General features: G+C 37.0%; 1 protein-coding gene across 4 annotated transcripts in view; it reads right to left on the reverse strand.

Moving 5' to 3' along the window:
* Positions 1-544: 544 nt before the first annotated feature.
* The window catches only part of IL1RAP (interleukin 1 receptor accessory protein), a gene marked incomplete at both ends in the record, with an annotated part of 103231 nt that continues 87577 nt past the window's right edge, over positions 545-16198 (reverse strand). The window contains 3 exons of one of the 4 annotated variants that reach the window (XM_080696379.1): positions 545-1263; positions 12178-12321; positions 13849-13992. In XM_080696379.1, the coding sequence (XP_080552505.1) occupies positions 545-1263; positions 12178-12321; positions 13849-13992 (1007 nt within the window). Of the gene's footprint in view, positions 1264-7971; positions 8340-12177; positions 12322-13848; positions 13999-16198 lie in introns of those variants that run through there. The other 3 variants (XM_080696378.1, XM_080696381.1, XM_080696380.1) reach the window with 3 other exon arrangements.

The following is a 16198-nucleotide window of genomic DNA, read 5'->3' on the forward strand; positions in this document are numbered from 1 at the left end:
TTTAGAGCACACTAGTTTACAGTGAGACAGAGAGAACACTGTGTATCCTTGGTTGGGTACGCTTGGTTCTTTGAGGGAAAACATACTGCAGGGTATTTTGCTATTGCACTTTGTCCTATAGCTCCGACCAGAACCAGCTCTTTCCCATGATGCTCCCTGGGGAATACATAACACCCTGTAAGTGCCATAGTCCAATAAAACCTGACTGACTTACAACATGAGAGCAACCAACAAACTCTAAAGAAACATATTTAAATTCTCAGTTCAAACCTAAACCATTGGGCAAGATTAGGCAACTTTCACATACTGACCTTCTAGGGCCCAAGAAGAGTGTGCTCTTCTGAGGCCGTTAGAGGCAATAACTCTGGATTCGGGTCCTTCGGGTCTTTAGTCTCCTAGAAATAAATAGTTTTTAAAAATCAATAAGAGGGACACAAATCTGATAGTTCATTAGATGGTTAAAAAATTATGAGTCATTCCCAAAGTTTCATGACAAAAAAGAGGGTTGGTAGAGATAGCAGCCACCACCCACCATGCTCAGTAATTATAGGATATAAAAGTCATTGTTATTGGACAAATCTGTGAAATGGCGAAGTGCAAGAGCTGAGATCTGGGGAACAGAGGATTCCAATCTTGTGCCATTTTGTATCCACTGAGTTTCTGACTCTTGGGGAACAGGCTTACAGAGGTGTGTCTCCCACTGGGGCTGGGTTTGAATCTCCGCCCGGCTCTTGCTCCGGAGGTGACCCTCGCCTTCGCAGTAGGTGACGCAGCAGCGACAGGACGCTGAGGGCTTCCCTCGGTGCTTGGACATTGTGCTGGGGGCTGCGGAGGCACCCAGAGCCCTCTCTGAGCCCTGGTATTCTGGGGGCTCTTTCAAACGATTTCTCCTCCTCTGAACGTGATCCAGACTGAGGTCAGACTGTGAAGAGCAGCTCTCATTCCAGCCTGAGCTGGCGCTCAGACTTCTCAGGGGCAGAGCCAAGCGCAAGGCCTTCCAGAATTTAGAGCCAGAATGTTTTGACTTTTCTCCCTTCCAGCTCACAAAGGACACAGACTCCTTCAGCTGCAGGATGCCAGGGTGCGGGCGCTCCAAGGGACGGTACTCCACTACGATGAGCTTGGTGGCGATGGAGTTTTGGCACATGACGCCCAGCTTAAACTCCAGCATGCTGATGCTCTTTTCTGTCACATAGTCTGGGCTCAGGACCACGATCATCCTTCGGCTCCGCTGAATGAAATCAAAGACTGCCTCCACCGTATCTACAGGAAGATGGAAAGACAGCGTAGTGTCTAGTGAATATTTCCATACTAGTCATTGTCCGTCCTACCAAGGACAGGCAATAAACAAATATTGGAGAATGGAGAATATAGCTCAGGGATAATAATCTTCTTAGTCAAGAAACCAAGAATCTAATCTACATCACTCTTCCTAACAGTTTCAAAGCAATCAATACCTTCAAGAATGAGGGGGGGGGGTCTGAGTTCAATCACTGGCCCCCACTACAAAAGCCATGTTTGCATGAGCTCCTTCTCCAATAATGTCTTCCTTTACCATTTCAAGAGGGGAAGGAAATTGGGGATTCAATTAACCATTTCTAAAAGCAGCTAATTTGGGCTGTTTCCATGTTATTTCTTAGTTTGAATCTTTATCTCTGTAAGTTTTATTTGATGGTCTTAGATCTGACATCTTCAAAGCATAAAATATTTGACAATTACTGTGATGTGGGAATATTTTCTCTTTATTTCTAGATTAAATAACATCAGGGTTCTTTCTTATTTTTATATGTGATGTAATTTCTAGTCTCCTCCCCTTTCATTATTTTCCTCTGAATAAAATTCCAGTTTATATATGTCTTCTAATAATAGCACTTTGAATAAGAGCAACAAACATAATTCTCACAAAGTCTAATCAGCAAAGATCAAAAGGAATGACACGCTCTGAAAATCCTTTACAGCCCATGATACTTAACTGCATTGGACATAGGATTGACCGTAGTCAACTAAGATTTATTTTCTTTCCTCCTTCCCTTTCTGCCTTCTTTCATTCTTTCTTTCTCTTTCTCCCTCCTCTCCCTTCCTTCCTTGTATGCAAGTCTCTTATTCTATCTCTTCCTCCATGTGTGAGCGTGTGTGTGTGTGTGTTAAAATAACTGGCCCAAGAATCAAGTAGAGGCAAAAATAATGATAATCGGCAAAAATCAGTCAATTAAAATTCCTGGCAAAGTATTCAATTCCAACAGTTGCCAAGGTGACTTTGGACAGGTCCCAAAGGATATTTCTTCAATAAGTGTAGTTCTTGACTCACTGTGAGATTTGGGAACATAGGCAATGCGATTATCTGAGGGAAAGGAATTCCAAATGTGTGAATCGGAGCCACTGACAACTCTGAAAACACGTGCCAGACCCAGAGTGAGGTCACACTCACATATTTGGAGAGACTTTTTAACCTGTGAAGGTAAACTGAAAGTATTCAGTGAATTTTCTCATAATGAACTTGACAGAGAATGAGGGAGTCAGAATCCTTCCCAGATGAATTATTTCTATTCAGTGGATTTAAGAACAATTTGAATAAAAATTGAAAGAGATGTGCTTAATTTTTGACTTTTGACCAGTCACAATAGGAATGCAAGAATATCTTACAGAATTTTTATTTTGATATTGAAAGGTAAGTTTAAATTTTCACTTCAAAATCCATATGTGTGTATGTGGATGCAAGTATGTGTTTTGGAAATTCTTCCTTTAAGACTACATGGCTGGTACAGGGAACTTGTATTGTCAAATTTCATGTGTGTGTGTGTGTGTGTGTGTGTGTGTGTGTGTGTTGCTTTACTTTGAAATAGTCACTTGAGGAAAACATAAGTTCTTTCCAGTGGGGATACCATGGTTGAATATAAAACACTTAGATCTTCTAAAAATTTGTCTTTAGAAAGCTGTGTCTTTTTTCTATTTAATTTGTATCCCTTCCAGGAACTGAAGGATTTACATTTGAAAGAGGACAATGCTAAATTCAGATATGAGTGGCAGGATTCCAGACACTGAGGAAAGAAAGAGATGATGCTTCTCAAATGGGCTTGGCCTAAACATAGACTTCTCCTCACTTCTTTAAAGAAAGCTGACTCTTTTATGACATATTTTAAAAATACCTTTCATATTGTCCAAACTTTATATTGGAAGATAGGAGTTAATATCTTTTTCTTATGCTAAAGATTATTTGAAGAGGGAGCAAAATCTTGGATTGTTTATTCTGTTTGGCTCATGAAACATGAGCTGTGGCTACAGAGGAATGAGATCCATTTCCTTTTGCAGCACTATATTGAGTTTTAACTTATAGTTCTAATCCAGAACCTACAATTCTGATGAACACTCCTTCCTTGGAAAGTCATAATCCCCTGAAGTCATCTAGAGGAGAACTATGGGTGTAATTTTGTGCTTTGCTTATTAAATTGGCAAAAAAGTCCCCTCTTTTTTTCTTTTCTCTTCCTTAAAAGTTTAAGTATGGTGAAAAGAGAAGACCTAATCTGGAAGGTGGACCTAAATTTAAAGCTTAGTTTCTTCATCATCTCTGTTTTTATCTTAGTATCTTTGAATCTAAGTCCACCTTTTCATAAAATGCATGTGATAAAAAGGAACTTATAGAGCTATAAAACAAATAAAACATGTGGCAAACAAATCATTTGATCAAGTTATTACTCCATGCCTAGTATACATAATACTAAAACAACACACAGCTAATGTTTATTACATTTGCTTTGACTCATATTTTTAAATTCTGTGCATTCAGTTTAATGTGGATGTAGATAAAAGATACGATTAAAACAATCTCATAGCTCGTTACTAAAGTTACTCTATATCACATAAGTAGAAATAAGAGAGACTAGTTGCTGAATGTGTCCCTGAAACCATATTGCAAATTTACTTATGTGAAAGGGCTTGTGTCATCTTGAAAGTTTCAACAAGGTTGGTAAAAGACCAGTAGATGCTAACAGAAGGTGGATTCTGAATTTTCTAACCAGTCAGCACTGCACTCGAGGTCAATTAATATTTTTAGTGTGGAAAGCAACCTAACACTTATCACTACTTATCTCATGGAAAAGCCCATTTATAAAAACTAATATGATAATCATCAAAATTCTGCATGTATATCTCCTATACGAGGGGACCTATCAAGTCTACAGAGAGTAAATTCTATTATTGTTCAACTTTGATTTAAAAGTGTTTCCTAATTGATTAAAATTCTGTTTCCTTGTAACCTTGATCCATTCATCCTAACCTTATCCTTTGGGGACTGAATGACAAGAAAAAAGCTTTTCAGTAGAATTTGGTTTTTTACAAAGTTGACTAGTTCAGAGAATGTTACAGGGTTTAATAAATAGTCATTTAACAAATGAATCAATAAGGATGTTTTAAAACAAGAAGACATCCCTAATTAAGGGCTTAATATTACTAACACAAAAGAAGATGAATTTTCAAATATTTTTATTATTTACTTGAGATTTGTGATAAAAATTCATCTTTAATTCAACTATGACCTATTATTGTAGGAAACTAGTTTCTTTTTTGTAGTATTAGGGATTGAACCTGGGAAATTCTACCTCCAAGTTACACACAAGCACTATTTTATTTTTATTTTGAAACAGGTTGATTAGAATCTCAGTACTTGCTGAGGCTGTAATCAAATTTGCGATCCTTCTGTCTCAGCCTAATTGTTGGGATTATAAAGTGTGTGCCACCATACCTGTCCTAGAACATTAATTTTTTTTTATCTCATCCCAAAGCAACTGCCTTGTTTTTCCTTAAAGCCTAAAAGGTAAGAAATTCCTATACATTACTCAAGTTCCATCTTGAATCAAAATAAATCAGGCTGTGTTTTGTTTTAATAGAAAATTGTCTCTCTTCCCTATATCTTTATATCAATCTGTAATTGCATGCCTACAAATGCATGCACACACACACACACACACACACACAGGCACACACACATTTTTGATACATCATATACTTGATGTGAAGTTCCCATTTTTCTCAGATTTATTTCAAAACTTAATTATTGAAACTTATTTTATTTGTTTTCATACGAGTCATCACTAATTCTTCCATTATTTCTTATGCCCAACATGAAAATAAAGACATAAAACACATGTACAAAATAAAATTCAAAGCTGAAAATAAATGGTTTATTTTAAAAATATGTAAATTTACAAATCAAATGAAAGATGGAAAATACAAAAGTTCAATGAATAAAATTAAAAAGACAATCTTAAAATATTAAAACTAAAGAAAGAAAATGGATAATTAACAAATGGAGTGATGTTTTTGTTTCCCATTACAATAGAGTGTTTTTTTAATTAGAATAATAGGAATTATCTAAGTTACAGTACAAAAGAGAATTAAATAAATTTTATGTTTTTGTGCAATTAGACTCTTTCAATAGCTTGGCTTTTCATTAACCTGGGTGCAGAAAGTCCTTATAGCATAGATTTAAAATCATTGAGTTTTTTTTTAATAAAGTACATGATATGTTCTTGCAAGTATGTGTCCACATCTTCCTCAGATGTTATGGTGGAGCATCACTTAGAAATTAATCTTGAAACCAAATCCTTTCAGGATAGGACACATTACTTGGATTTGATATATTTTGCATCATACCCATTTGGAAAAGTTCAGTACCAAAACTAGGAAAATAAATAGGAAAAATAAGTCAAAGATTTTCTAGGGGTAGCCAATGGCATTTGGGATAAATAGGAGTTCCAAAGTGCAAAAGAAATGCAGCGTAGCAAAAGAATGGACCCTCGATGATGACACTATCCCTTGTTAACCTATAGCTCATCAAAGATTTCCTATTCAAAGCTTATCTGGAGTCACTCTCCTCTGGTCTTGTAAGTAAAGTGTTAAGGAAATATTAATGATTTGTAATAAGAAAAAGCATCAATAGGGCTAAGATATTAGTTCCAAGAGTGACTCCATACACATAGTTTTATAGCCAGGAATTCATAAGGGAACGCTTTTTCAATTTAAAATGATCAGTGACTCTTATAGAGAGAAATGATTTATTATGAACTTTAATACTGATGAAGAACACTTAAATGTAAGAGATAATTTTAGAATTGCTTATTAACATTCATACTATGGGGATAAGGCTTCCTTAAATTATGAATTATTGTGTTTCATAGGCTATTCAGACTCATTTATAGGTATATTTATTTCCTTTACTACTCAACAGTCTATGTACTTGAGCACTGAGATTAGCATAGCTTAATTTCTAAATGTGTCTGCTGGGAGTATAGTAGAAAATCAATTAATACCAGATGACTGGTTAGATTTCAGTAGCAACCATGGAATCACTGTGCACCACAGAGTCTACTGCAACCCAGATTGACTGTAGCAGTTATAAGTTATTTATACCAATTTAGGGAACACAAGAATTAATGGCAACTACCATTCTGTGAGCAGTGAATTCACAGATAATATTAATGGACTGATGACATCAACACAAAAGCATTACATGTAAACATAATTTAAAAACTGTACACGAGTTCCAGTGGTTTATAATATTACACTAATGGCGATTTAAAGATACGTGTATGTGTGTATACAAATATATATATACACACATAGATCATTCATGTGCATGTGAATATATGAATATACACATATATAATTTGTGTGTGTACCTCTGGACACACAAACATATAAAATTAATGCATGTGGATATACATTTTTTCTACATGTAACATAGATATCCACTCTGTAAACTCTGCACTTCATTTTTACTTTTCTAAGTCTGAAAAACAATAAAATATTACTTCAAGCCGACAGAACCAAGTTTCATTGACAGTGACCTTTTGGATGGACTTGTTTGGAACACGGCATTGCCTGTACTAGTGAATAAATTATAGGAAGTACAATTAATCCTTTTAGAATATTAATGCTAAAAGCAACTGGGAAGGTCACTCACTCAGCCCAATCTCTCCACATTACAATGAGGAGACACAGATTTGTGAGGAGAAATTACTTTCCCAGTTTTCACATTAGCAAGGCTGGAATTAAAAGGCAAATTGTCAAACATTCTGTTCTGCACTCTTTTCACAAGTCAAAATGCCCTAAAAGCATTTTGCTCTCCATTAGCACCATTATAAGTTGTCTTTCAGAATGTACCAAGTATGCAGCCACCTGTATAATCCATTTTGTCTTTACTTGCAAGCTCTGAATAACTCATATGAGTAGACAGGGAGATGGAGTGCTAAATATGAATCAGTCTGTGGATAGTCAGGAATGTACTATAAAAACCAAAATGATGACATATTTTCAAGTTTATAAATATGGCATTATGACCTGAGATGAGAGCAAATGTGGTATCATCAGAGGAAATGCAGCCTGCCATTCAAATCAACTATATGGAACATTTTTAATTATATTACTTTGTTATCTTCCAAAGTGGGCATCAGCCTTGCTGGGACAGTGTACTGAACAGCAAAGGAACACGAATTTGTTATCTTCAACTAAAATAAATTTAGGCCCTGATTATCTTTTTAATGGATGCGTAAAAATAAAAGAAAATGAAAACTCTACTCAGAAACTCATGATGCCCCTGTCAATAGATAATGTCTTAAAAGGACCTGGGCAAAGCCACTCTGTATGGTTAAGATTTAAGCCCATGGGCAAAGACTTAAAGAGGGGAGGAAGGAGTTCAGGGATGGGGGCTGTAAAAGAGGAAATTCACATGGACCAAAGCTCTGCCCTTGAGGAACACAGTGACATTAGAGACTGGTGGTGAACAGCTGGCAATGTCGTTCTAAACCTTAGTAGAGCCTGAGAAGCAGAAGAGCCAGCTGTACAGTCACCCTGAATTTATCCCTTTTGAGTCGGCTTAAACAGAATTGTTTTCAGCCTATCCAACCATAAACTGAGAGTGAAAAGGGAAGCACTCTTCCTTCCGGGGGTACCCTTTGTACTTTTTAGTCTTTTCTTTCATACATTTTTCAAGGATGAATAGGAGAGACCCTGCTTGTCACTGCTAGATCGCCTGGGGCTCTTCTTCACTGGCATAGCCACCTGGAGCTGTTTCCAGAACCTGCCCTGCGGATACTTGGATTTCTCCCCTTTCCATTTAATGACCGTGAGCACCGTCTTAGCCCTCTTCAGTTCTTTCACCTTCGTCTCCTTCACAGGTTTGTACTGTACTAAAATGACGTTGATGTTGCCCAGAGAGGCCATGTTCTCTAGGCCAGCCTTGAGCTCCAGCAGGGCTTGGGTTCCCTGGAGCACGTAGTTGGGACTTAGAACAACCAGGAGGCGTCTGCTTTTCTGAATGAAGCTCAAGGTCTCATCTGTGACAACTGAGAAAGAAAACACCATGGGGATTAGTGTTGGCCAAGGACCATCCAAAAGCACAGGGGCTGAGGAGCACATGTGAGGAACTTGGGGTGAGAGCCAGAGAACTGAGGCGGAACTCTTTGCTATAGCACTTTGAACAACTTTATCCCTAGACCCAATCGTGCTCTTCATAAAATACCATTCTTTTCAGGGAAAATGGAAACCACGTGACATATTCTATTGCAAAAAGGACACTGAACAAACATGAAGCCAAAGGGTGGTTTCCTACTGTGATCTCAGTTTTCAGAAGTGTGGCTTGAGCCACAAGGAAGAGATGTGCTGTTCTAAAACCAGTTTCCGCAAGGAATACAGCATATTATAGCCCAGCCAAATCTGTTCTTAAGCCCTTTCCCCCTGAAGACCCTCATATATAATCTCCCTATTACAAAAAAGAATTAAAATACACATTATAGAATCTGAAATACAGCATTTTATCTTCTGCTAACATAGGACAACTTGGTTAGGAATCTTCAGTTTTTGCTAAACACCTCCCTGACTCTGAATGATATCACTTGGAACAGGACCTGAAAAAAAAATGTTGCCAGTTGAATGGCAGGTTGACTAGAAATGCATTCTCAACTCCGCTGTCTACTTTTCTCTGCTGTGGAGACCATAATAGTCTCTGGATTTTCTTCCTAAAAGTCCTATCTTTCCTAGGGAGCCCCGTGTTTTGGAAGGGGCTAGCTGACCTGTCTGCTTTTACTATGTCAAAAATGCTTTCTCCAAGTAAGAAAAGAAAAAAAAAAATCAGGAGAAGTGGAAGCACAATATAATTTTATTCTGCAGTAAAGGGCTCTGATCAGTTCCTATCACTAAATTCTTAAAAAGAAACTATCATCTTGCAGATTTTTAGGGAAACCTAGATAATCTTTTACTGAGGTAGAGAGTTTCCAACTTCAGGGTAACACATTGATGTTGTGGAAATGTATAGCATGTGTCATTCCATACTCCCGTAAAAAATCAGTATAACTTTTTGGGTAGGTTACTAAAGACTGAACCCAGGGGCATTCTACCTCTGTGCTATATATGCCCCTCATCCTTTTTATTCTGAAACGGGGTTTCACTAAGTTGCTGAGGGTCTCGCTAAATTGCCAAGGCTCTCCTCAAACCTGTGATCCTTCTGTCTCAGCTTAACAAGTTCTGTTATAACAGGTGTAAACCACCACTCCCAGCTGTCATTTTGGTTCTAAATTTTCACAGGTATGCAAATAAAAGGGAAGACTTGCAATTAAATTCTAGCATGTGCCAACTGGAGAAGAATCCAGGAATGTGTGTCTCAATGGGAGGCTGATCAAGTGTAAGATAAAGAAACGCCCAAAATCAAAGTGGACTGGATAAGAGCAGTAGAGAGAATCCAAGATGATGCAAAGGCCAACCATCAAAAGAAAGATGTAAGAGTAATTATGTAGAACTTAAATGATTCAAAGACCTTTCAAATCCTGTAACTTTTCACATAGTATATGCATGTATATGGCTGTATGAATGAAATAATGAATTAATACGTGATTTGGGAGACTTAAGTATTAAAACGAGAGAGACTTATTTATTAACTATATAGTAACTTACCATTCCTGATTATACTAAAAGAGATATCATCGGTAGAAGACAAGCATGATGATCATATGAATGATGATAAAGAAGATAACTGATCCAGTTAATTCAAAATGAAAGAAAAAATTGTCTATTAAAAGTCTCAATTATCCATAGGACATTTTAAAAAATATGTTAAACAAATGATTAATGTAAACAGGAATTTCAAGGAAGAAAATTATTTTTATGCTTAAGATTAGAGAGTGCACGAATTTCAAAGATATGAATTTTAAGAGTAGATTTATGTATGTATGTGTTTATTTTAAAAAATCATATGACCATTAATTTGTGCAGGTTGAAGAGATGTATTTTTGTTTTAAAATATTCAGTATTTGAAGCTTTCTCTTTTTTTTTATGGTACTGAGGTATAGAACCCAGGTGTATTCTATCTCTGAGTTATACTCCCAACCCTATTTTATTTTTTATTTTGAAACAAGAGCAGAGTTTCACTAAGTTTCTGAGAGCCTAACTAAATGGCCGAGGCTGGCTGCGAATCTCTTACCCTTCAGTCTCAGCCTCCCAAGTACTGGGATTACAGGCATGCACCATTACACCATACTGAAGCTTTCGTCTTTAAACCTACTAGCATATACTGGCTTTTTAAAGTGTTAAACTAAATATCAACTGTATAAACTAATACAAAAGAAGCTGATCCAAGGAAAAGGGAAATTTGAGTAGTACTGGTTTCCTAGGAAAAAAGCAACAGAAAGGAAATAAACAAATGCCAAAAAGAAAAAATTACCATCAGTGAATATATAAAAATTGTATGCAAGCTCATCTGTAACTCAATTTTAGTGAAACTAAGTAAACATCAGACTTTGTAAAAAAAATTATCTAACTTCTTTTTTGTGTGTGGTACTGGGGATGGAACTCAGAGGCATTCTACCTTCAAGCTATACTCCCAGCCCTATTTTTTATTCTTTATGTTGAAATAGGGTTTCACTGAGTTGCAAAGGACCTCAGTAAGTAGCTGAGGCTATTTGCGAACCATGATCCTCCTGTCTCAGCCTTCCAAATGTTAGAATTACAAGTGTGTGCCACCAGGCCAGGTTTAAAATCTCTCCCTCCCTTCCTCCCTCCCTTCCTCTCCCTCTCCCTCTCCCTCTCCCTCTCCCTCTCCCTCTCCCTCTCCCTCTCCCTCTCCCTCTACTTCTCCCCCTCTCTCTCTCTCTTTGTGTGGTACTGGGGATGGAACCCAGGAGCATTCTATCTCTGAGCTACACTCCCAGCCCTATTTTCTATTCTTTATGTTGAAACAGGGTCTCATTGAGTTGCAAAGGACCTCAGTAAGTAGCTGAGGCTATTTGCAAACCATGATCCTTCTGTCTCAGCCTTCCAAATGTTAGGATTACAAGTGTGCACCACCATGCCAGGTTTAAAATATATCTCTCTGCCTGCCTGTCTCTCTCTGTCTCTGTCTCTGTCTCTCTCTCTCTCTCTCGTACTGGGGATGGAACCCAGGGCCATTCTATCTCTGAGCTACACTCCCAGACATATTTTTTATTCTTTTATGTTGAAACAGGGTCTCACTGAGTTGCAAGGGGCCTTACTAAGTAGCTGAAGCTGTTTGTGAACTGCAGTCCTACTTTCTCAGCCTCCCAAATGCTGGGATTATAGGTGTGTGGCATTACACACGGCTTAAAATATCTCCATTTTTTTTTTTTTTTAGGGTCTGGGAATGAAACACAGGGGCATTCAATCTCTGAGCTATACCCCCTGCTCTATTTTTTATTCTTTATTTTGAGACAGGCTCTCACTAAGTTGAGGAGGGCCTCACTAAGTAGCCGAGGCTGTTTGTGAATCGCGATCCTCCAGTCTCAGCCTCCCAAATGCTGGAATTACAAGCCCAGCTAAAATCTAACTCTTAATACTCAAGTTTTATAAAGCATTCTGGGCAAGTCCATGTAGATCAGCCTAAACCTTCCAAAAATCTAAATGTAAACTTTTAAGCTAGGATCTGCCCCATATCTGTACTTTCCTGACATGGTGTTCTTAAATATAACAACAGAAAATATTTCAATATCATAAAGTGGGTTGAATAGTATATATCTTAAAATGCATTTTTTCTCTAGCAAAGTCTCTACTACTTCAAACAACTGAACATTCACTATCCAAAGACATCAATATAGATCTATCACTTCTGGTACCCAATCCTAAGGCTCCTCTCTGCCTTGGAAGGTAGCATCATTTGTTCTCATCTGAAATACCTACTTCCCCCAGGCAGACTGTCTCTGTCAAAGATGCACAGCTTGTATCCAAATTCATTCTCCAAAACTCCACGAAGGGTCAATAACACAAATTCCTCTTCTTCAGCATTTCTTGCATAGGACACATAAATATCATATTCCTTCCCATCTAGCAAAAGGAACACAGACCCAGAGCAAATTAGAAATCAAGAAAGTTTCTCAAGATTGATGTATTTTTTCTTAAATTTAACTTCTACATGATATACATTTTTATTTTGTACATATATTCCAATGTGATTTTCTACTTGTGACATTCCTCAGGCAAAATAGTGTCTTTTTTGTTTGTTTTTGGTCAGTATATATGTGTAACTAAGGATTGAACCCAGGGGTCTTTTACTTCTGAGCTACATCCATAACCCTATTTTATTGTTCATTTTGAAACAGGGTCTTGCTAGATTGCTGACAGTCTCACTAAGTTGCTGAGACTGGGCTTGTACCTGTGATCCTTTTATCTCAGCCTTTCACACACTGGGATTACAGGTGTGCACCATCACACATAGTCAAAGTATCTCTGTGAACTCAAATTTTATTGGATGTATCTTCTAATCATACCTCACATAGTCACAACTATAGCGAAGAAAATGTGAGTCATGGCCCATTTGACTGTGAATTAAAAGAATGAGGGTATAACTTGTAGACACCAAAAGTTAATTCTATGCAGAAAATTTCTATTCCTTGTGCTAATATCTCACTCATTAATACATTAGAATTATAAACTGACCAAGACTTTTTAAACTATCCAAATTATACTTGATAAGAACTACAATAAAGATGGGTTTAAAGTCAGTGGATTAATTTTCCCAGAGCTGCATAATTATAAAATTCATAAGTCATTAAAAGTAAAGATAATGTGCCTCTCATAAGAGCCTACTAATGTCCATATCCTTATTGAGTGGACCTAAGAATTTGTATGTCTAAATGTTCTATTCTGATTGCCAGACACATTTTTGCATGAGAGCAGTGCTTCTTGGGCTTTAATGTGCATGAAAATCACTTGGGAACAGTGTTACAGTATAGATTCTGATTCATTAGTTGTTAGGTCAAATATTTTCCTTCTAATAAGCTCTCCAGTGACTTGGATGCAGTTGGTCCATGGTCACGCCTTGAGTACAGCATATGAATTTGCACAGTCCAGCACAGTTCCACAAAGCACCTGTGTCCACTGGGCACTTGAAATACAATGGTATGAACTGAGATGTGCTGTAAGGGTAAGATAAAATTTATTCTGAATTTTGAATGCATCTTGGAGCCAAAAGACTCCAAAATATCTCAGTAACTTTTCATCTCAATCACATACTGAAATAACAACATGCATGTACTGAATCAAATCATTATTTTCAACATGTTTCTTATTATTTTTTCTAGAGTGGCCACAAGAAAATTTTAACTTAAAATGCAGTATACATTGTACTTCCTATTTGGATAGTAGTAATCTAGACTAGAACACATATTGATCCAAGAATGGAAAATAATACAAATTGGAATAGTTTCTAATAGTAAAAGATGAAATAGAAGGTAATATGCTTAAATCTTCACATTAATGTAGGTTTTTATCAAATGAGTATGTTTTCTAAAGATGACAATTGAAGAGATTTACATTGAACTTTTCACATCAAAAGAGGTTTACATCACATACCTAGAATGGTTTCATCTGTTCCAAAATGAGCTCGGTAAAAGAGGACCATCTCCAGCCAATAAACATGGTAAACAACAATGAGAATGACCACCAGTAGGACTGTGGCTCCAAAGCCACATGCCAGTTCCACTGTGTATCTTGGTGCTACCACTGGAATAAATAACAACAACCAAAGAAAAAATAATTAGTTTTTATGCTTTTATGTGAATGCCGTGATACACCATTCTGAAAACAGTTGGACAAGCCAAGCAGTTGAACCATGCATCTAAAGTACGTGTTTGAACAAGCAGAGATAACATGATAGAGCTTAAGCAATTCTTTCAAATACTAGATTGTGTCATTTTATTTTATTTTGTTTCTGGCACTTTTGGCATAGAATTAACTCTTATTTGAATAGACTTTGATGACACACAAATTAAAACAACCTGAACATTGGGAAAGATTTATAAGGCTATCAAATTAACATTCACAATTTGACACCTACATCACCTAAAAAAGGTTTTTGAAAGTGTCATTCCATCCTCTGACCAACCATCTCTTGAAATGGAGTCCCAAGAGTCTTACCTGGAGAAGCCCAAGGTTTTGGTAGAATTTTATATAGCACAAATTCAATTCATTTTCTTTATTTGCAAATACTTCAAAAATTTCATTTTCATTGGGTATGGCCCAAGAGCATCCACTGAATGCTGAATGTGTTTGGTACTGGAACCATCTTCTATGCCCAAAATTCTAAAATATACTTTGTAGAGACTTAAGTGCAATATCTGGTCATAGACTGATGGATTTTTCTTAAAGTCAATAGAGGTCCTGCTTAATGACCACAAGGTCGTTTATACTCATAAATTTCTCTCTGCCACATTTATTTTACTACTGACAACTTTATTTCTAATGATTTTTTTTAATTTGTGTGTGTCATATGGTCACATGTCTCATATTTACAAGCTGTATTTTGTGGAGCCATCATTATATCAAGAAGCCCCTAATGCTCCATAACTAATTGGACTCTTAAGATGGATAATCCACCAGCCTGACTTTCTAAATGACTTGAGTCTCATGCAGGGAGCAGTGTATGCACTTTATATGTAAAACAGCACTGGTTTACTGGGAAAGCATGATGCTCAGCTTAAATTTTCTGTCGCCCCAGATGGATTCCCTGGTATTTGGACAGAACAATTTTACTCTGATGCAATCTCAGACCACAGAGTTTCCAATCAGAAAGTGATGCAATTTGACCCAATTGGAACCTATCCTTCTCTCATCGATTTCCCTAATAATCTAATTCAGTATGCAGTCAAGAGTATTTTGCTTCCTACTCTCTGAATCAGAATTTCCTCCATACCTTTTGCAGTTTTACAGTAAAAATTGGTGCCAAATCCCAAAGTTTTAGCAAATCACAATTGGTAAAAACAGTTTAACAACTCAGCTGTAGCCTTTTTCCCTCTTTTGAGTTCTAGTTCTACATGAGGCCATGTTTCTCCTTGAAAAGTGTAAGTCATTCATCATTATTATTGTAGTTGGAAATTTGTGTTTCATTAAATTCTCCAACCAAATACAGGATACTTGGATTTCCACGTGTTCACTGCCATAGAGCTGGTGGCTACCCTCCGCTGAATTATTGAGAATTATTAATAATGTTTGGAACTGTGGTAACAACCACTTTCTGAATTGCAAACAAAGATAATTCTTTATGTAAATGAGGGTAAAGTGGAGGAAGACTCACTATTGTATTGACCTTTGGACCTGATTTGGTTTGGCTATCATCGTGTGTTAAAATGTGTGCCTTTTGGGCTCCAGTTTCTATCCTTAGAGGAGTAAGGATTCCAATTAGCCTTATCTCCACAACATCTTAAATAACGCTTTTTCAAAGTTGGACATTTGGCAGCATATGGATGCAATTTTTGAGGGAAATAAAGGCACAGAAATGGTGAAGTCCACAATCTCTCTGGTTTTTGTGCCTGAAGACACTTTTTGGGTTGTCACACAGCAAGGTGAAAGACAAAATAAGATAGTGGTTGCACTGAACTAAGGAAAGAAAAACTGGAGTTCAAAAATATTGAGTGAGATTGCATTTATAGGTCTGATTACCAGAAAAGAGAACTGGGTAGAAAAGAAACTCTAGAAATTCACATGGGGTTATTTTGAGTCTTTGGCCAAATTAAAGTTGTGCATATTTAGATGGTAGTTTATAATGTCAGGCAAAGAACAGCTAGAAATTGAACAACTCCAATAGCACATGCTGGGCTGGGGAACAGCTGAGTTCAGGCCACTCAAACAACAAAAACAACAAAATCCTGTGTTTAGCTACACAGAAATTCCAGAGAAGGCTATGCCTTGGAAATAGTCCAAACTA

The sequence above is a fragment of the Muscardinus avellanarius genome, assembly GCF_963383645.1.
Source record: "Muscardinus avellanarius genome assembly, chromosome: 5".
Classification (NCBI taxonomy): Eukaryota; Metazoa; Chordata; class Mammalia; order Rodentia; family Gliridae; genus Muscardinus; species Muscardinus avellanarius.